Source organism: Manduca sexta, chromosome 27 (genome assembly GCF_014839805.1).
Source record: "Manduca sexta isolate Smith_Timp_Sample1 chromosome 27, JHU_Msex_v1.0, whole genome shotgun sequence".
In the NCBI taxonomy this organism is placed as follows: Eukaryota; Metazoa; Arthropoda; class Insecta; order Lepidoptera; family Sphingidae; genus Manduca; species Manduca sexta.
In genome coordinates this window covers 17,262,916-17,285,510 of record NC_051141.1, presented here as the reverse complement: position 1 = coordinate 17,285,510, position 22,595 = coordinate 17,262,916, and the positions used below count along the sequence as shown (strand labels likewise).

General features: G+C 36.6%; 2 protein-coding genes and 1 non-coding gene across 3 annotated transcripts in view; 1 reads left to right on the top strand and 2 right to left on the bottom strand.

Moving 5' to 3' along the window:
- Nucleotides 1–10,386, bottom strand: part of LOC115439940 (laminin subunit alpha-like) — an 89,013-nt gene extending 78,627 nt beyond the window's left edge. Inside the window, 2 exon segments of the mRNA XM_037443756.1 lie at nt 414–560; nt 10,143–10,386. Coding sequence (XP_037299653.1) covers nt 414–560; nt 10,143–10,337 — 342 coding nt within the window. The 5' untranslated portion in view covers nt 10,338–10,386.
- On the top strand, nt 2,896–2,968 carry Trnam-cau. The gene has a single exon. It is a non-coding gene; the product is annotated as a tRNA-Met (tRNA).
- A 2,661-nt stretch (nt 10,387–13,047) lies between the features above and the next one.
- Nucleotides 13,048–22,197, bottom strand: LOC115439923. Its single transcript, XM_030164003.2, has 12 exons — nt 22,041–22,197; nt 20,061–20,232; nt 19,527–19,671; nt 19,142–19,246; nt 18,360–18,548; nt 18,003–18,235; nt 17,322–17,513; nt 16,798–17,046; nt 15,061–16,645; nt 14,366–14,962; nt 14,028–14,247; nt 13,048–13,809 (listed from the first exon to the last, which is right to left on the bottom strand). Exons 1-12 carry the CDS (start codon nt 22,123–22,125, stop codon nt 13,082–13,084), a joined length of 4,500 nt encoding a protein of 1,499 aa, XP_030019863.1. The 5' UTR covers nt 22,126–22,197; the 3' UTR covers nt 13,048–13,081.
- Between the last annotated feature and the right edge of the window lie 398 nt (nt 22,198–22,595).

The window sequence follows — 22,595 nt, the reverse complement described above, 5'->3', positions numbered from 1 at the left end:
TTGACTAATCATTGTACTGGTAGTCGCCAAAAGCGGGACATCTGGCAAAGAATCGTTAGGTCCTCGTTTGTTACCCACATTAGACCATCTGGTACGCAAAGCTGATGTCATCGGTCGCATAACTTACCGGATTGCTACGGCACTAAACTTTATTTAAGAACATATGCAAATGCTAGAAACGGTGACATAATGCTCATAATATTCCTTTCATGGTCAAAATTTTTAATCGTAATGTGAGAATCAGCATCAGAAATAAAGGAACTTCTATGCGTTGGAAACAAACAGAATTTTAAAGTGGTATCTCTGCCTACCCTACTAGCAGAGACCTAAAGTGATGGCTAATACAGACACCTCGCCTACCCCGTTTGTAAGTATATTGAGGTAACACCGTAAGCCTATAATACAGCACCCACCTGTCCCAGGTCGACGGTGAGGTTCACTTCATTGTACTTCATCCCGCGGGAGAGCGGCGGGCTCTGCCACCATGTCTCGCTGTTGTCCACCGCATACTCCGGAGGGTGTTTCTTGGCATCGTTTGTTGAATCGCAGATGTCACAAACCTGAACGTTTGAAAATAAAATCAATTAAATTGTAACAAAACACTTGTATTTTAATATAAAGAACGAGCGACTAATTTTATTCTTTGAGTTTTTGTAATAAATAACTAAAGGATGATACTAATATGTATATTTGGTAATGTTTGAGTATAATATCCATTCATTAAATTAAATACCTATGTTTGAGTATAGAGAATAACGAGACACTAACTCCACCTATCTCCTCTTCACGAACATTTATAGTAGGTAAATAAATGCATTTAAGTTGCCTTAGCATTGGTTATTGCAGCATGTACTCAATTGCATAAGAATTAAGTAGCATAAACTACGAAAAACGAATCCACTCAGACTAGTCAGCACAATTAAACAAGCGCAGCAGAACATAATATCCTTAGCCCACAATATTTTGATTTTCCCTAGTGATGCATTATTTTTACAAATACTATCCTGTGATCACATAACCACAAAATGAAAGTGAGGTATGTAGAGTTATTCAAAACTGGTTCTACACATGTTTGGAAGCTCTTTTGAATGCACCGCGAAAGTTACAACATCTGTAATACCCTGATTTTGACAAATTACCAGTATACTTAAACAAAAAATAAAAACAAAACAATCCCTTAAACTCGTACAAAAAGTCCAAATACTACATTGTAACCATTGAAGTTCGGACAAAATCGGCCAACGTCGGCGGCGTTCGTGATTTTTTGCGGACATGTGGCGGCCAAATGGGGCGCATCCCGTACATGTTTCGGGAACACAATGGGCTCCGAGTGTTTTTTGACAAATACACGTCGGGAATAATAAGCGCGTTCTGAATGAATCTGTTGAATGAATCGTGGGACCTTTTTTAAAAGAATATATAAGATTGTTTTGTATGCGGCATTGTTTGGTGAGACAAAACTGAAATGTAATTTTTTCACTGCAACGTAGAGATTAGTATCTGTGTTGGAAGTTTGTTGCCAAATCTATTTTGTCAATAAACATTTTAAAACGTTGATAAGAATTTTCAATGCTTATTCAAGCATGTTCTCAGATCTTTGTCTTATCCCTGATTACCATAAGAAAAGATATAACATCCCTAAACCGTGATTAATGCATTTATTTCGTAGCAATGTGAACTTTTTTGATGCACCATCATTGAATTAGAGAGTTCCTCGAACAACGAGAGTAAGTATAACGGAAACCTCTGAGGCCCGTGCAATTCTCGCTACTGTTTGTTCACACAATTAACACAACGAACTGAAAGCAAGTATTACAAAACAGCGCGGGAGCAAGAACTTTCTGTTATATTTTCGGTTTAGTGCAAGTATCTTAAGGAACTCTGTGTATTATTAATAGGATATAATTTAATCTGGGAATAATGTTTTGGTGCTGTCCTTTTAATAACAAAATATGGGGGACCGTATACGTCAACCGTGTTTAATTAAATGATTCCCTACTTCACAAAGTACTGATTGAATTATGTTAGTAAAACCGACGTTCCTTTATACTGCTTACCGCCGAAATGCAAGAACCGTGGTATCGATAGTAAAAGCCATGTTTGTCCATCAATGACATCTTTAAACTTTGCATACATAGGCTCTGCAGATAGGGAATTGTGCTCGTAACCCGGTTTTTCACGGATCAAAAGTCAACGCCGCTGACGCCCTTTTGGGATGAGTGATATGATTTCATGAGCGATTCGTGTTTATTTATTACTAGTTTTTGCTCGCGGCTTCGCTCGCGTGAAGGAGCATTCCAGGATACAAGTCCCGCTATGTTTTTACCAGGGATGGAACGAAGCCTAAGTATATCCTTCCTAGGGTCTCAAACTATCTCCATACCAAAATTTGTCGTAATCCGTTGGGTAGATTTTGACTCTATCGCGTTGAAACAGGCAGGCGGATACTACGGTAACAGACTTTGTTTTCTAATTTTATTATATATATATTATTTAGATTTTTTTATGGGATCAATTGCCTCTTACGTGGTTGTTGCGACACTTTAACCGTTTAGGCAGTGCACGCAGCGGAAGCTCTTAAAACGAATATTTTTTCCAGTTTTATCAATACTTTTTCATTGATGCTCTACTCCTATTGGTCATAGCGTGGTGTTATATAGCCTATAACTTTCCTTCATTAATAGGCTATCTAACACTAAAAGTATTTGTCAATTCGAACCAATAGTTCGAGAGGTTTACACGTTCAAACAAACAAACCAATTCTTCAGTATTATATGGTAGTATAGACCATAGATATTGAATAATTTTCTTTAGGTATAATATTCTCTTTAAAAAAATATTGACTATCCTGTTGTTAATCACTTAATAATAGATAAATTTGGCTACCAATACGTAGCCTCGGTAGCGCAGTAGGTAGCGCGTAAGTCTCATAATCTTAAGGTCGTGAGTTCGATCCTCACCCGGGGCATACGCTTTTTAGTAATTAAACTTTTTATTTCTTATTAAAATAAAATGAATCATAATTATAACAAGATTTTCAATAGTATGAAGAGGATTTTTTTATAGAACATCTATGGCACGGCCAAATTCACATTGTAGCTCATGGAAGTGGTTGCAAATTGTAGTCAATTATTGATACAGCTGACTAAAAGCCATGTCGCTGGATAACTATTACAAAGTTCTATGTCAAATTTTTGGCGCAATTTTTTTTTTATATATCACATTATTCTATTTTTATTTCTATTAAAACATACAAAAATCCCGGAGAGGAAAGTAAATAGGAGTAAGTAACGAGTCGTCTTTAAAATTTTTATCAAAATGAAACTTATAAATCTTATGTTTTCAACTTCAGTAAAATTCATATAGAATCATGTAATAATGAGCCAGCGATGTCTCCCGTCGGTTGCTAGAGTTATGTCAGCTTGCTTTCCTGGATGCAAACCGGCTAACCTCGGAACTCGGAACAAGACACATCTTTACAATATTTAATACTCTTCACTTTTAGATATAATTTGTTTATTGCGTACTTATAATAACTTTTGAATAAACTTGAATTAGCGGTTTGCTTGAAAGCTATATTTCCACAGTAAGTTTCGACGAGTAATTTACGTGGTGAAAATAAGTTTTATTGATTATAACATCCAGTCATTATTGGCACAAGCATCATTTATCGAGGTTTTTGAGAGAAGCAACTCGTAGTATGTCATAATAAACACATTTGGACGTCACTGTGTTTTATATATTTTTAATATAACATTTTTTTCATAATGTGCATAGTGACGTGTGAAGTGGAATGAAGCCCAAGAGAAAAGCCGACAAGCGGCAAAAGTATTCCTTGGCGGCAGAATTATGCCGGGTATTAATTACTTCTTCACAATACGCAATGTATACTGTGCTTGTGTATTATGTATGTACAGCTAACTCACAGAATTTCCATAATTGTTGATGTCTAATCCTCTCCTAGTGACCGTCCTGTAGGTCCGTAACTCGTCAGTGAACTGCTCTCAGCATGAGCGTTTATTCTTTAAGAGTAGCGAGCGCCTAAAATTCTCACCATAAAGTCCGGTGTGTTTGTTTAAGCCGGCCTTTGCCAGGTTAACAAACGTAGTCTATTAAAAAAGCTCACACATATAATTTACGTATTATAGTGTTCATATTCTCTCAGGTCTTTATTCGGGGAAGTCCGTATTCAATAGAATTATGGCAATTTTTCTCGTATCTAAAACAGAAGCCGACTGTTCTCTATTACGCGATAGCAGTGTCAAAGGCCCACGTTATTCGGTATTATTAGAGCGTTACACTTATATTATCAGTAAACGTGTTAGTTTTATTATAATTCAAGTAATTTAGAATCATTTTGTAGAACGCGTATTGTGCTTTTTGAATTTCGAAAGAATGTGCATGTTGTTTTAACGTGTATTTAGTCTAATTTCGTTTGAGACGTTTGCGATCGTAGAAAAACAAACTTAAAATATTTACAAGTCGGTATTGTAAGTCAAAATCTTATCCAATGTTAGCTAGTCTATAACATTAGATCTCTGTGGAAAGATATGACCATTTTTTTCTATTTCATTCGTGAAGCAGCACCATATTACGCTGTAGATATTATAGTCAAATAATTATGTATGTCAATTGCTGAAGGTGATCAGATTAATATCAAGTGAGAATCGCAATACAGTCCTAGGTAGAGTTTTGTCTTCCATCTTGTATCCTTTTGTGTAGTGTTAAAACAATTTCACTGCTAAGCGTCAGAATACTTGTGTTGTGAAACATTTGTTATAACTTAAAAAAAATAGTGACTCGTTTTATCTTTTGGAATATTACATCTGTTGATTTTGAAAAGAGCAACACCAGAGTTTCTTGCCCGTTCTTCTCTGGTGAGAATTGCTTTCCGAACTGGTGGTAGAGTTAAATTGACGGAATCTTAACAATGTGTAACATTTTACGGATTCAAATAAATCATTTCATTTCGTTGGATCCAAATGTATTTTTTTTAAATAGAAATACAAAAGGGAAATATTCTCCCAACATTATCTTAATTTAAAAGTTAATAATCGTTTAGTTTCGGTGGCGGGAGCTGGATGAGGCATCGAACCCTTATCAGCGGGATGGTGTGCCAACAGGACGCGAGATAACTTATCGGCTGCCGGCTATCTGGCGCGGGCGAACGGCAGCGTGTAAGTTAATGACAATACTTTTATGTTAATAAATGTTGGAAACCACTAAACTTAAATGGAACTGGGGTGGTCACGTGTATTATGCCTGACGAGTTTTGGGCCATGATTGCTACCTTGTGGAGCCCTGATACTGTTCATAGGCGTCAAGGTAGACCCAAGATGCGATGGCGGGACATACTGAAAATTATTTAAATGGAACTTCTTCACTATAATGGATCAAAATTGTAAGGATGGAGTGATGGAATGGTCTTGACATTATAGGATACAAGACAATACAAATGTTTAATACTTTTAGTCAAATGGTTTTATTTTATACTAGCTTCCGCTCGCAGCTTCGCCCGCGTGGATTTCGGACTTCAAAAATGGAGGAGGTGCTCAATTTGTCGGGATGTTTTTTTAATGTATGGTGGTATGCAGGTGGTCCGATTGTCCGGTCAGGGTCTGATGATGGGATTCAGTATTCACGCGTGATGGCTTATTATTAGCATATCATGTATAACTTTGGTGTTTCTATACCGATTTCTATGATTCTTTTTTATGGAATATTTAATAATGTTAACTTTTTTAATTAGGGATGACTGAAAGTGTTATAAACGTAAGAGTAGACAAATATAATAAGAAAGCTTCGAACTGCTAAGCTATCGGGAGTTACACGTGTTATTGTGAGTCAACCATAAAAGATAGACATATGCTGTCGTGGCATATTTTTTACATAATTTTAAGGAGAACATTTCCGTCATACATGATTTCTGTGTAGCTTTAACCATTAAGGTTGCACACGCGACGGAAGCTTAAAAAATGGAGTAACTTCTCCCGTTTTCCCAACATTTCCCTTCACTGCTCTGCTCCTATTAATAGTAGCGTGATGAAAAGTATACTATAACCAGCACAGGAGTATGACAAATAATTGTACCAAGTTTCGTTAAAATCCGTCCAGTAGTTTTTGTTTCTATAACGGTTATACAGGCAGACAGACAGACAGACAAAAATTTTACTAATTGCATTTTTGGCATCAGTATCGATCCCTAATCACCCCCTGATAGTTATTTTTGAAATATATTTCATGTACAGAATTGACCTCTCTACAGATTTATTATAAGTATAGATTATTATAAGTATAGATAGATTTGCCTAAATTGAGTCAGAGTATAAGTACCCAAATAAAATTGATCAGAGTCAAGAATTTGTACACGTTATGCCTAAAGGCTCGCTCGATGACGTTACAGGACGAAATACACACGGCGAAAAGCGAGTGCACTAGTTGCGCGTCTGTTTACCCTTACGAGCAAAAGGCGTGAATACACGTGATATTATAGATCACCTTAGAGAAAGTAAAACTGAATATACCGAAAATCAGATGTATCGTAGTGACAGTTTGAAAGTCTTAAATTTGTTTCCTAGTCGAGACAATATTTCATGGAATTTTAGTAAAGTAGAGGGATAGATAGCGAGTCGTAAAAACAACAAAAAAAAACACCTTCTGTTTGCCGTTAATATATTATGTTAAAAGGTTTTTGTTTGAAGTACCACTTATTAGTATGTTAAATACAATTTACTTCTCATTAAATAACACTAAGGGCTTCACAACATTTGAGTAAAAGCTACTGGTGACAAATGTATAAGCCGATTATATACAAAAGTCGCGCTCTAGTCCATTCTCCCAAATAAATGGTAATAAAATTAGTACTATCTCTATAAGTTAACATGGTCAAGTAAAATTTACTTGAAATTTGTGAAATAGACTTTACATATTATAGACATATAAAACTATATATAATAATATCAGCCCTGTATTATATACTTGCCCACTGCTGAGCACGGGCCTCCTCTACTACTGAGAGGGATTAGGCCTTAGTCCACCACGCTGGCCTAGTGCGGATTGGTAGACTTCACACACCTTCGAAATTCCTATAGAGAACTTCTCAGATGTGCAGGTTTCCTCACGATGTTTTCCTTCACCGTTAAAGCGAACGATAAATTCACAAAGAATACACACATGATTTTTTAGAAAAGTCAGAGGTGTGTGCCCTTGGGATTTGAACCTGCGGACATTCGTCTCGGCAGTCCGTTCCACAACCAACTAGGCTATCGCCGTTTACATAAAACTATATAAAGAGCTAAATAGTAGTTATTTATAAGTTTGGATCAGACACTAATAATCAGGTTCTGGAACATCTTCACTAAGCTATCCTTGAATTCTATATTGTGTAGAATATATGTGGAATATAATTATCATTAGAATGTTTTGTACCTCATTTATAAATAGTACATATATTAAGTTTTGTCGGGTTCCGTTTCGGAAAATTTCACCGTTCGCCACTGTGTTATAGACAACTTTACCGGTGCGGCTGTTAATTTGTATGGATTTGCCGATAAAATCCAGTATTTGATAAAAAAAAATCTTAATAATAAAAATAATTTCTAAATAAGTTGATGAATATTATACACAATAACAAATAGACATACTTACAAATAGGTTTTAGATTTTGTGACGTGACACTGCAATGTAGTGTTAGTAAAATAAATACAAATTTACACTATTAATGCGGAGCACTAATGTTTTGCTTTGTAAGCTGTCATATTGATATTAGAGCTGCGTGTTTAGTTTAGAAACAGTTCTATAGATATAGAAATTCATTATGAAGGTGTATAGATAATGTAAGAACACTCGAGAAATCTAAAAGGTTGGAAATGAAAACAGTAGTCAGATTATTTATATTATCACAGCATGGATATGTTTTATATTCGCGGTAGGAACTATGTTTTACAGAAAACGAATGTATAGCGACAGCTTAGGTACAATTAGAATCGTAAGTAGTCGCTGCATTTTTTTTATCGAGTTTCGGCAACGTCGCTTCACTGCACTTGATGGTAAGCGAAGTAAAACTCAAAAAAAGTGCTGACCGGCAAAGGATACAAGCATATTCGGACTGACGGCACAGTTATGCCTGCATAATTGCTTCTTCATGCTCCACTTGAAGGGCCCCAAGTTATAGGAAGGAACACGTATGCTAGCAAAACATTCCGTTGCCTGGGCCCTTATTCTGTATGATAGTGTAAACGCGTAACGCGGCCGTGTCATGTTATCTTCGAGAAATGTGCGTGGAATGGTATTCTGTAAGCCAAATTTCTATAGTCCTAAACATGACGCGTTGTGTTACGTGCTTGTTACGCACTGTTAAAATAACGTGCGGGATAGAGAATAAGGCCCGTGATGTTATATATTGCGCAAGAACTTTCGGATAAGTTTACACTATCGGCAACAGAAGTGGCGAACCGGGCTACCGCCTGGGGCCTCGCGCTTACAGGGACCTCGTGCCTTGGGGTACTTTTTTACGATCTAACCGATGAAACTATTAAAACTGGGGATCTTTTTTGCTCCGTCTTGGGCCTCAAGTCTTTTAAGGTCACCACTGACCGGCAATATTTCAATATTCCTATACTAATGCGACTCGCCGCAAGTCCTGCAAGTTTGAAATTTACAGAAGTCGGCCTGCCGTCTGTGTTCACACGGTAAAACTCATTCGCGCAAGTGAACTTTTGTAACATTTCTCGCTACTATAAACCCCGCTTTACGTTTGATATGGTAAGTACACTTCGTCGGCTACTGTGGATTTTTATGGGCGCTGTGGATCACTTGACCTTAGCTCAGCCACGTGCTCGTTGCTGGCCTATGTTACAAAAATGTGTATGGTCATATGAAGGCAGAAGCGGCTAGTCCATAGTGTAGGCTATGCTTTTGTTATTTAATAGTTCAGGTATAGACTTTTTTTTACGTGGAAATATATTTGCATTTTTAAATCCTTTCTATTTATTTACCTACATATTTTTCTCAAGCTCCCATTAACATAACAATGAAATCTACATCGTGATATGCGTACAAATTAACAGACTGTCTTATATATGTATAAATTGCGACGATGTAAGCATTATAATGTAGAAATTCGATCGCTTTATATTCGACTCTTGGCTGAGTCTTATTTGCTTCGTAAAACATTTTTAAGCAGTGCGTATTAGGTAGGTACTATTAAAACAAAATCGACGAATCCCGACGTTTCTAGGTACTAACTCTTTAAAAAAAGACAAGTTTCCGTAATACGATGCCCATTGGCTTCCTTTACACAACTGCAAGAAACTATGCGAAGCTTTCATTGATGGCATCTTTTCAAAACAGGTTACTACTCAAAAGCATTTACTGACGAAATTTTGTTGGATGAGAGCAACTCTATAATTAAATTACGAGATTAATTATAAAGAATAAAAAAATATATTCCAATAAATTTACAAAAGACAATATCATGTTTATTGAACGCCGATACGATACCAATGGAGAATATTATAACATGTGTGAGAGACGGTTGATCCAAATGTGGAGTCAAATCTACATGATCGTAGAACTAGCATGCTATTATTATTCCTTACGTGAAGATTAGTCCTTTTATTCATCTCAGAATATCTATTTAGGTTAAAATATGCGTATATTGTTATGGCTTACGCAAAGGACTACAATGTACACTTTTGTTAAAATAATTCCACGAAACGTGTATCATTCTAAGAAATTATCACTGTGCTGGACGGAATGTGTTTTGAATAATAATAAAACTACTAATATTTGAAACTGGGCTTAAATAGTTGATGAACATTATCTACTAACTTCTGTTGAACTCTAAATTGTTAGCCAACTAGTTAAAATTTGATGGACCTATTATATTTCCTAAAAGATATACGAAGATTCAAATTAAAGCAATACAGTTGCAATGTATACATTATCTGGCCGACCGTTAGTAACAGAACTATTAAGAGTTGACGAAGCACAAAGTAAACACAAATGACAACTCGATAAACAAACGTGCGCTTCACAAAACTACGAACCTAGCAACTAATTAAAACCAACTTAACACTACACACAAAATTCTCACAAAACAGGTCTGAACGACAAAAATCTAAGCCGAAACTGGTTCATACCTGGCCCTGGATGACGTGCTCGTCGTGGTCCGCGATGGCTCCCACCAGTTTACAGTAGAGCTCGGGCCCTTCGTCGCCACATGTCGCCGTGGCGGTGATCTTCTTGCCGGTAGCGAGGTTGAAATACGGCGGCGTTAATATCTCAGCACTTACAGCGTGCAGCACTAGGAGTGCGGCAAGCGCGGCGCGCGGCATGTTGTGCTCGCGCCGGCCCGGTGTCGAATGCCCGGCCCGCCGACGCCGCGTCCCATCGAGGGTGGATCAGGCACTTTTTAATCTCCAGGGCGATTGTGAGCCTTTTTTGTGTTTCTTTTTTTGTGTTCAATTTTTGAAATTCGAACGTCTTATCCGAGATTAGGTTCGTTATTGTCTTTTGGAAGTGGCTAATTATGTTTTACATTATATTTTTTGTTATAATGTTACGTATTGGGTGTTTATCTTTAAACGAGCATTTATCTGATGAATGACATATTTAAAATGTTTTAATGTAATGTAGGTAGTGAAGTTGAATTTTAAATTGCGTCATCGTGAATAGTTATAATGATTTTGTAGATATTTTGTTTTTATTTTATAGTGCGAAATTAATAAAATTTATTTATTTGAAAATAGGTAACATAGAAAAATAACCTGATTAGTTCCGTTTCGGAGCTTTAAGTACGGTACGAATATGAATACTTATATTCAGTAATCTAAAATATCTTACTACAAGTATATATATGCTTAACGAAAAATAAGTGGGGACATCAATGAATGTAGATTGTTAATAGTTAACACGTCTCCAAAAAGTATTATAAAATATGCGGAGAATCTTACTATTGATAGTTTATGACAAACCTGTTGACATTTTATTCTATTTACATATCTTGTCTATACAACAATGTTCATTTTATACAATATTTTATTTTATATACTATTAATATATAAATGCCAATCAATACATTCATCTCTGCTGTCCCGTTTAAAAAACACATATTTGTACGAGAGCACTGCAAACATAGAAATTCTTCCTCAAGACTACTTTATTGATGAATTTCAAACTAATTATTCATATCCAAGTATATATATCAAGTCAAAGGCCACTGATAACGAACGAGCTACCGAAATGATCGATACATACAATCTTCCTGTGGTAAAGTTTCGTGACACTCTTAAAAACAAGTATTTATGGAGGCCTACATTAGGTTATACTAAAGGAGTGCCAACCCTCCCCGTAGAGGTGATGAGGGAATTGGAGTCATTAGGGCGAACAAAGGAAGATATAATCGCTGAATCTGGAATCAGACGTACTTTATCAGATAAAACAATAATCACAACGGAAGTTACGCGTACCTTGAAGGAGAACTATACGGCCACTGTTTCAGCTACACGCACGTTCATAGCGAATATAAGCTCTATTTCAACCACCTCACTGTTCACTTCAACGTTTTCGAGAACTTGGAAAAAATATTTCACCAGCTTAATCACAGAGGCGCATGTGCAGAATACTTTCTCACCAACAAAAAGCAGTTTAACCCAAGAAACACCACAAACTACAATACCAACTTCAGAAACTACTTCCGCAAAAACAGTTTATTCGCAGTCTTCATATGAGACTACAACCAGTCCAGATATAAGTCACTACTTGACCGCAGGATCAGTGATAGACCCAAACCCGCGATTTGTTCTAAAAAAGTTAATTTTAAAACCTATATTGATGTATGCTCCTAACGTGACGAGTTCAATAGTACGTCAGGGCAATCACACTCACACAAAGAGAGGTGTCCCGCGATGCTACACTTGCGGGTTAGATGTTCCAGGCCTCAGTACTTCTGATTGCTACGATATATTCGAAGGTGATGATGAGCGGAAACGGCAGAAGATGTACAAAAAGAGAACTAAGTGCTCTGGTCCGAATGTTATCGGAGGCTGCTTCAAGAGGTATTTGGATGTGGGAAGCACGTATAATGAGAGAGGTTGCAGATCTAAACCCCCACTGAGAGGAAAGAGTTACGCGTCTAGAAGATTGATGTTGCTGGAGTACTTGTTGCATAACGTGAATGATGGATGCGTGGCGAGTCCTCATGCGACCCTCACGCCGTTCAGCAGGAGTGTATCGTTGTACGCAAGATTTCATGTCTGTGTCTGTTCGCAAAGATACTGTAATGGATCAACAGTAAATTATTATCAGCTCCAATGGATTATACTAATTATTTTATGGCGGTGATTATAATATGAATTTTGTTTGATTTTTTATTTACAGCTACATGCAACGTATTTATAGAATGAGGTAACGGTTTTTTAAAGAATTCGTAAGTACATATTATGATCACGCTCCTGTGCCCAGGTTATGTGGAAATGTAGGAATGCATCTACCACACTTAGACCCTCCCAATGACCGTTTAGTATTTCTCAGTCTAACTAACACACTGACACTAAACCAATGAGATTATCTCTGTAACCAATTATTCAAATATGTGACTATATTTATTTGAATCCTCAAACAAATACAAAATATTAACATTTTATTATAGTGCGATAAAAATGCGGAACATAATATTATTATGCACCTAATTTTATCTATAATATAATAAATACGGTAGAGTCGAAACTGGTTTGTCATCTGAACGTTATTTTTGCCACGCTTTTCTATTAAGTGAAGGAAGTTTTAATAATATCAGCCCTGTATTATATACTGGCCCACTGCTGAGCTCGGGCCTCCTCTACTACTGAGAGGGATTAGGCCTTAGTCCACCACGCTGGCCTAGTGCGGATTGGTAGACTTCACACACCTTCGAAATTCCTATAAAGAACTTCTCAGATGTGCAGGTTTCCTCACGATGTTTACCTTCACCGTTACGGTGAAGGAAGTTTTAGGACATGATTATTAAAATATATCTAAAAGTAAAACAAAATAGAAACGCTACGGTTTTTTTTAATAAATAACTCCTATTCAATCTTATCTACAATGAATATTGGTACTTATGCCCATTATCGGGTTTCTTCTCTTTGGGAACTTTTTGTTCGTTGATGCTGTCGACACTGCTTTGTCTCCTTAATGATTTTGTATCAGAACTGCTCTTCTTCACGCGTACCTCTTTGTCCGTTCTAGGACTATCTTTTTCTTTTTTTTCTTCATTTTTTTCTAGTATTTCTTCATCGCTCTCTGTGGTACTTATTGTAATAACTGGAATCACTGATCCCACAGAGTCGGATTGACGGGATTGCGTACTCGATTGGGACAGTTGATGTTTGGCAAATCTCTTATCCACTTTTGGAGGCTCTTCAAAAGTATCTTCACTTTTTAGTTTTGGTTTTATACTTTTTACTGTCTCTATTTTAACAGAACGTGTGGAATCTTTATTTTGTTTTTCAATGTTTGCTTTTTTATCCGTGCGTTCATCTTTTTCAAGTTTTAGATTGAGTGCTTTAGCTACAAATTTCTTTTTAATAGTCTCACTGTCAAGCGTTTTGAACTCTACGCTGTTCTTCTTTTTTTGTTCTGGATATTTGTTAATCGTTATATCTTTCGCTTTTAACAGTTCCTTCGGCAACGACTCGTGGAAGTCTGTATCGGTTTCTTCGTCAGCATTATTTGGGGACGGGGAAGGATCGCTGATTTCGGGTACTGTTTCAACGGTTGTTGACTTCTTGTCTAAAGCCATGTTGACTATTTTCTCGAATATTCCTCCTGTAAAGCGTATTTTATTGCTTTAATAATAAATTCTACAAAAAAGACCTACTAATAATATAATACGGTAAACAAAGTTGGTAAATTGGGTCAGAATTAAAACTTATAATTACAAAAAGTATACTGAATTAAAACATCAAATAAGAATTAATGATAGATAATGTCGATTTTAACACAAAGCAAAATGATGAAGGATTGGCGACTAATGAAAGCATTACCTCGTTTCTTAGCGCTTTTAGGAGGTGGTACGGCGTCATCACCCATTAGCATCTTCCTATCCTCAGAGTCGATGGATTTACTTAGAGGCAGTGAGGGCAGTGCCTTCTTCCACCTCGCAAATGGAGTATTGTCCATGGCCGAGGAGCCAGTCCTCCGCCTGGTGTCAGCTAATTGGAACATTTTCCTACGCTCCTCAGTCCTTTCGCGACGCAGTTGTATCTGTAAATACGTTACAATAAAATCAATACCAATAAAAAAAAAAACAATAGAACATAAATAAGAAAATATCATTATAATATGACAGTGAAATTTTGCAAAACACATCTTTGCAACTAACCTTTAAATCATTGTTAGCTTCTCGCAAAGAATTCGTCAGTGATGTTAAGTAGTAAATAATGAGAATCAACAGCACCAACAGTGGTATTACTATTGAGGGCGATGCTATGTACCCAAGCGCGAACGTTAGGGACTGAGGCAATAACTTTTCGATATTTCTCGTCAGTATCTCGTAAATCTTTTGATATTCTGAGAAGGGGCCGCAGTGCCACGAAGGTTTAACCCACACTATCGTGTATCCCACTGGTAAAACGCACAGGAATAACATGGTCAATAACAAAGCCAAGTAAAAATTATTGCTTTTCGAAACCCTGAAGACGACCTCGTGTGGTACATTGCACGTCATCACGGCCCAGGATCTTAAATACATCATAATCATCAGCTTTACGACATTTAAGACTACAAGTCCTGGTGAAAAGAACATTCCCATCCAGACCATTCCTTGGTTATTGATCAAATGTAGAATATTTTCTGCTATCTTAAAATCTCCGTATTCTGGAAACTTCTTCTCCAAGTCCCAGCACCAGCATCTGTTCATGTATCTTACGAATAACGCCCGAAAGAAGTCCATAAATAATGTGCCAAGCAGTACAAATACCTAAAACGAATTAAATAAATATGATAATTTTTATAAGAATTCGATATATCGGTTACTGACATATTTCATACATTGTACTGAAGTGTTTAATAACTTACTAAGTCCATCATGGTGAGTTTCACCAACTCCTGTCCGAACATGGTCTCCCAACATAATTTTCTTAACTTTCTCTTCGTAGCAATTGTTAAGTTATACATCTTTCGATTATTCTCGTCTATATAATAATAATCTACAGCGATCCCGGTTTTATTGCTGTTCAAATCATTCAGGGCACCATCATTGCATCTTCTGACGTAACATACTCTATTAACTACTGTGCAGTTGAACATAGTAAATATTTGGGTTACATTTTGACCCCCACAGGTCACTGTACAGTTAAATGTAATATTGGGGCATAGTGTTACGGGGTTAGTAGTAGTAGCCACTTCAGAAGTAAGTTTTGTGGTAACAGTTGATGCAGTTGTAACTATATCAGTCATTTCGTATTTTACTGATGTCGGATTCAAATAAGTACTTAACTCTGTTTTTATATTACTCGTTGATGCTAATTCAGTGATGTAGGATCCTGTTGTAGATTTGTCTAAAGTTGTATATTCGGTGGAATATTCGTCAGTTGGAGAAGTGTTTTGTATTATAGATTCGTCTGGGTTAGTCGTTAATTTAATAGAATTGTCTGTTGTTTCTGTTTCAAAAGTAAACTGAGTTTCTGTATTTACAACCGACGTTGATGTAGATGTGTCATTGAAAGTACTTTCGAGAGACCAATTTAGATCTGTAGTTGTTGCGGTAGAGCCATGAGATGGATCGACGACGGTAGTTTCTGGCATAAGTGAGTAAATTTTTGTTGTATCTGAACTTATATTTGTCATTTCTGTATCTGTATGTAAACTAAAATCATCAATCGTAGATTTATTATCAATACTGTCGGGCATATTTGTTCTAGAGCTTATATCAGACGGATCAAAATTTTCGTTTGTTATATTTTCAATAGGTGTATTGATTGATGAAGCACCATTATCAGTGTCATAAAACGAATAATCATTATCTTTATCTGAAATATCACTATCTTCTTCAGTTACTGCCGTATACAATAGGCTAATATTTCGAAGCCTCTCTAACTCTTTAATACCTAATAATATACTATTTAGCGTAGTAGATTCTAAGTCATTCGTACTATCATAATCTATATAAGTATCATTATCTACTGCTTCAGTGACGTTGAAAGGAAATTGTAAATGTGTAATTTTTCTAAGCCTTTCAAGTTCCTGTAAGCCTAACAGGGCATTGTCGATAGCACCTGCAGTGGCTTCTATACTTGGTTCATCTGCCAAATTCTCGGTAATCAATTTATCATCTATTTCCCTCATAATGCTTCGCTTTTGTATACCAATTACACTTTCCGTACTACCTATGATTGACATAGGCGTCGTGATTACATCGGAGACTGTCACCGCGTCATTTGCTATCAGCTTTACTGTCAATTCTAAAGTGCATGGGCCACAAGAAACTATCTCCTCAAAACATGACGTCGGTGTAGATTCATTTAAATGCATAATAGACATCATCGTCGCATTCATTTCAATCTTTGGTTGCAATTCAGCTAAGTCATGACTCATGCCTTCAATCTTGCTAAATAATGCAAATATCAAAGAGTATAAATTGAGCAAATTCAGCAGCATAATTCTGTAAGGTAACAGACAGTCATTATCTCAGATCAATAAATATATTATCATAATATTAAATTATAGCCGTATGAATTTGTATTGATTCTATTATGTCGATAAAATCTCACGAAACTCAAACAATGAAACTGTATCGTAACAATCAGAACTCACCTTGCCAGTTGCAATCGCAACTGCTTGCGAGGATGATAGTGTTCCAAAAAGCCTAGTAGCTCGAAGAACACGGGGAACGTGATTGATATGACAGTGACGACTATCGTGGTCTCGTTTTCGCGCCACCAGCTCCGGGGTTTGTTGTCGTCGTCAGGGTACGACACCACATACACCACTGCGTAAGCGGACACTCCGAGGAGTATTACTACGCATATGTTCACAAACGCGCGGAAAGATATTATGCGCCAACTGTAATGGTTAGTGATAAAGTACGTTAATTCTTGTAACTAGGGTAGGCTAGGTACCGGAAATGGACTTTTGTTTCGGGGTAAATAGTTCAAAACGTTCAAGGCAGATGCGTATCTTTTAATTTTGATGAGGCCTTACTATTGCCCTTGCCCATAAAATTGGTGGTTCTCTATAGGTAATCTAATGATTACGACGCTGGTCTCCTTAGATGGTCATTAAAATTTTGGCGATAGTTTATACTAAGTTAATAAGAAAAGAAAACTGATAAATCTTACTTTCTCAGATCCTTCTTCTTCTCAGCCTCTTCAAGTAATGCTTCTTTGAATCCAAGTATAACAGAAGCTATACGATTATGCGCTGTTTCAGTATTACCAATCATGAAATCCCAACCAGTAAACAGTTTCCAGGAGAATATACATTCGTCTTCTTTTTCCGAGAGTTTGGACATTCGAGAATTTTCGGCCATTCTAAAATGAATTGTATGTTTTATTTCTGAGTATAACAAAAAAGGAAACGTTTGTGAGTAATGTGTAAACAGTGGTTCTAAATAAGATTACTAACGTGAGTCATATACGAACAAGTAACACGTATGTATCCGAGTTGCGTGAATTCTTAAGTTATTACATTTGTGTGAGCGGTGATATAAATAAGTATTAAGTAAATATCGTAGTATAAAATTAGAAATATCGTTCACTTAATAAAATTCTTAACACTGTCTCGCTTAAAGGTGTAAGTCTATAAGCGTAAAATCTCGCCTACGTCGTACTTACTTAATAATTTTTGAAAATATACTCTTACAGGGCTTAAAATTGCCGCCGGCAAATTCACTCGGAAATGTGGTAGGTCCTTTTTGTTAAATTCGATAAAATTCACGTCATAGGCTTCTGTTTTGCATTATCCTATGTATACAACAGTAATCATGATTAAGATTAAGACAAATACAATAGGTTACTCACTTCCTTAGTATAGCAACGAAGCTATAAACATATACCACGAGTCCAGTAAGGAAGTAGGCGAGCGGCATTCTGTATTTGTGCCGTTCGACGTTACTGTAGTATCCGTAGAATATGGGTGAACATTTAAGTACGCCTTCAAATTCCCACAGCGTGAGCAAGTTGGTGGAGTTGTGTCGCTCTTCCTCCATTATGATTTTTCTCTCTCCGTCTTCGTTCGGATTTGCTGTGAGATACTAAAAGACCAACGTCATGATGTTTTTCCCGTTATACCAAAAATCACGTAGGTTTAAAAATCTTTTCATAATAATTTAATATGAGAATACTGGATTTGATTATGACATTTATAGAACAACTTACTTCTGGGACAATGACGAAAACCAACAGTATGAATCCAATGACCAAGTTGACCCAAAATAACCATCTTAGAAATGTAAAGTAGGAAGCTACGACGGAACCAAAGTGGGATTCGATTTCCTTGATGCGGAGCTCCCATGGAATGAGCAAGTTTGAAGTGTTCGCCGCCTCGCGTTTGAGTTGTTGCCATTTCTAAAAGAAAGTTCATTGTTATAGTTTAAACAGGGGTATACATTATTATCCAAACCTCAAATAAAGTTCTTTTTCAAATTACTTATAGCCTTACAATTCATACATTTTAGCATTTTTAATCAGTTAAGCATAAATCTAATTATTGTCATGTTTATAATATAATATTTTCAAATAAACGGTGATATGAAATAGTGATGAGTTAGATTCTTACATACATACATAACATCACGCATTTTATCCCCGAAGGGGCATGTAGAGGCGCAACTAGGGCACCCACTTTTCGCCAAGTATGTTCCGTCCCATGATGTGATAGGGGGCGAGCCTATCGCCATATCGGGCACAAATTCCAGACTCCAGGCTGATACTGAGTTAGATTCTTTCATATCTCATATTGACGGTTGGTAGGCTAATAACTTGAGCGACATTACTCATATTTGGAAACAATACATTTTTGACAGTATTTTTAACTGCCAACCGCCGAAATAATAATTACATCATTAGCGCCGAGACTATGTAACTCGCATGTGCAAATCGCAAACAATTTTCGCAAGAGCATTGGATCTTTGCATTGGAAAATCTTATTGATTACTCACAGTAGCCAGAAGTATGTTAAACCTAGCGTATATGTCCCTTGTGCATTTGGACTGCGCCAATCTCTCTTGCAACTGACCTTCGTGTCGTTTGATGTACGCCTTTGCCTGGAAACCATTTAGAAATGAAAATGATTTGCAATTTTTAGCAATAGATGGAATTTCTGCACGGTGTCCATATCTAGTTCACTTTTTTGAGAGAAAATTAATTTGCAGATTCTTAAATTTATTAAAGGAAATTTATTCCTTGTTTAGAGATTAACATCTAGTGTGTTAACGTGAGAATACTTCAGTACCACGCGGTGCTTAAACGCTGGTAATTATGGGCGATACGATTGTGCTGACAATAGCGGTGAAAGATTTTTTAAACTTGTTATTATACTTTTACCTGATGCACAATTTTAAGCTTTCTTCTCATGCCTAGAGGTTGCTGTTTTACGGAGCCCAGAACTTCCTTATGAAGGTGAATGTTTTCAAAGATCTGCTCTTGCGTCACTATCATAGATGGTGCTTCTTCTATGGATATTGCTGTACTATAAAACAGAATGTAAACGTTCGAGTTACAAGCGATAAATCAACGCAGGTCTTGAAGATCAAAGTTCGAACTGTCCTAAATCATTGCAAAATAACAACTTTTCAAAAATGTACTATTCAGTTCTACTTTGGGTTCTATTTATCGTGTCATACAGTCGTCAAGGGTGACATTTTCCAAAGATAACCCGACAACATAAATGCACTACTGATATACATAAATGCGGTCTCCAAATCGTTCCAAGGAAAATATATTTTACATGAGTTACGAAAGGAAAGCCGACAGAAATCAGGTTATACGGACCTTCACCACTGGTGTCATATATTTTAGAAAATAAATAACCTTACTTTCTTTTAAAGTCGTTTAATAAATAGCTTAAAAATTTTTTACTCTCCGGAGCTGGTGGTGAAGACTGAAGAGCGTCTTCTCGGCCTGCCCTCGTCAGGTAAGAATGGTGACGAGGGTCGCCTGGCGCGGCCCTTGCGTGACCTCCTGACACTCGCTCGGCGCTGTCGCAGCACCGCGCTCAGACTGGCGGAGTAGTCTTCGTCTTCCGATCCATCTGGAAGAAATTCCTTTCTTTGTTCTTCTGTCTTTGTTGGCTCTAGACGTATTATCATCATCACTGATGGTCATTGCTGAAAGGTCTCAGGGTGACGCTCGACGTTTCATATTCATCAGCCATTAGATGGTCATTGCTGAAAGATCTCAGCTGAAGACTACCAGCCTGACTTGAATGTAAAGAGTCGAAGAGCAAGCTTCTCAAAAAGAGTTTTCAGATTGGCTATTATTTTGAAACTATCACGCTATGATTTCTGATAGTACTACAAATGGGCCCAAGAGTATATTGATTGGTCTCTAGTGTGATGTTATTAATGTTTGAGCTTAATTTGCTATACGAATACATTCGCAAATTCTAATTTGTACTGTCGAAGTTAAATACAATGCGCATGTGTACTTCCCTCGTAATTTACTGAGTCATATATAAAAACAAATAAATCGTTTTGTTCCGATAGTCCGTGCGTCGACGCCATCTGAATCAGTTCTTGTCTCGGCCGCTAAGTTCTTTCTTACTTATATTTAAATATTTTAACGTGACTTGTATGTGTTTGATATTCAAATTTCTTTTTTATTTTAGTCTGAGCGAAATAATTACGGTATATTACAATTACTAGGTTTAAAGGGAAACTTCAAACCTAAATTATTCAATATATATACAAAACAAACACAATATATTAAGCCTCTGTCCCTGAAGAAGTCGGCAGAGATGGAAGTAGGGTATCTACTTTTCGCTACGTATTGTATTAGGCGAGACAATATTGGGCATTCCAGACTCCGGGTTGATATTGAGTAGAAAAACTCAACATCGAATCCGAAACCTTATATATTATACCGCGCACGCAAAATAACTATGCCATTAAGGCAGTCTAAATTCATTAACTAACTCTTTATATTCCCGCAAAAACCTTCGATCTTCTAATTAACCAATAAACTGGTTCCAGAAACCAATTACTATAACCTCGTTTATAACTACGTGTGGACATCAAAAAGGGTATCATTTAAACTCCGCACGGCTGATGGGAGCGGGTAGGAACAAAAAGTTGAATTAACTGGTGTTACATTTGCATTGACCACCGACGACGTTTTCTTAGATATAGATAGTTAAAATAAAAAACATATTGGTTCGCTCTAACCTGTTGTTATATACTTTCTTATTGTCAAAATGGGCTTATTGCTTGCTTCACAAGTTTCAAGTAATATTTATTTTACTTGATAATGTAGATAGTACATAGGTACTCATTATATTACAAATTATTTGGGAGCATAGACTAGAGTGTGACTTTGTTCCTCTTATACTTTTATGTGACGAGTTGTATTTACTCACACTTTGTGAAAAGTACATAAATAATATAGTAGATTGAGAACTAGGATATGCGTCCACCATATTGGTTGATAGAGCAATTCTCAATCTTAGTTCAAATGATTAACTTACATTTTTGATTGCCCGTCCGTTGTATCCTACCCACAGCCTTACTGGCTATAATATAGGCTATTGTATATGAGGCTATACTGCCGTGCTATACACAAAAGCAGTATCTCAAAAAAAATCAAAATCTATATTTTAGAAATACCCATCCAATGAACATACCTAAATAACGATATCTTGTTTAGAACTAGTTAAAAAAAAACTTAAAAGACTTTCTCTATCTCAGTTTTACATATAAAACTACGTTTACAAAACTTCGATTATTTCGAAACAAGGTTTCCCTGATATAACGCTTTTGCGCTTAGCATGGCAGTATATAAGTACCTTGTCACTGCATCAGTATACATAGCCACCAATATCACGAAAAAAAAGGAAATACTTACCACCGGCTGATGGTGAGAACTTGACTTCATTATTAACTTGCGTTTCCGAAGGTAGGTGGAATAAGTTGACTCCAGACGCAGTCATGCTGCTGGGGTCAGCCCAGGTCACCGACAGCCGGTCCACTGAGGGTTGGGGAGATGCTGGCGCTTGTTCACAGGAGCCCTGTGGATTTGGGTTGTCCATTATTGAATACTTTGTTTCAAACTTGACTGTTGTTATTGTCCACCAGGCGAGCGACTTGAGTGTATCTTTATACAGATGTATATTTAAAAAATAAATGTTTGTTAAGTTCTGATATCTGAACACTGAATACACATGAACATGTTAAAACTGCGCTCTAATTAAAAAATTTAAGTTCACATTTTCATGGAGAAATTTGTGGTGAATAGATATGTGATTTTCAAAAATTATTAAACGCGTTTTATTTGACGTCAAAAACTTTACGGAACAATTATTAGCACGATGATTCAATTAACGATTTCGTTTACTGTTAACTGTATTTCGTGAACTTAATACCGTAAAATAAATTAATAAACTAAATATGTCATATAATT

What these genes read in the sequence shown, in the direction of transcription:
- LOC115439923 (XM_030164003.2), bottom strand. Translation starts at nt 22,125, where the DNA reads ATGACTGCGTCTGGAGTCAACTTATTCCACCTACCTTCGGAAACGCAA. An exon ending in TTAACATACTTCTGGCTACT is followed by an intron (nt 18,549 to 19,141) that starts GTGAGTAATCAA and finishes ACTTTCTTTTAG; the next exon opens with AAATGGCAACAACTCAAACG. An exon ending in AAGCTAACAATGATTTAAAG is followed by an intron (nt 14,248 to 14,365) that starts GTTAGTTGCAAA and finishes ACGTATTTACAG; the next exon opens with ATACAACTGCGTCGCGAAAG.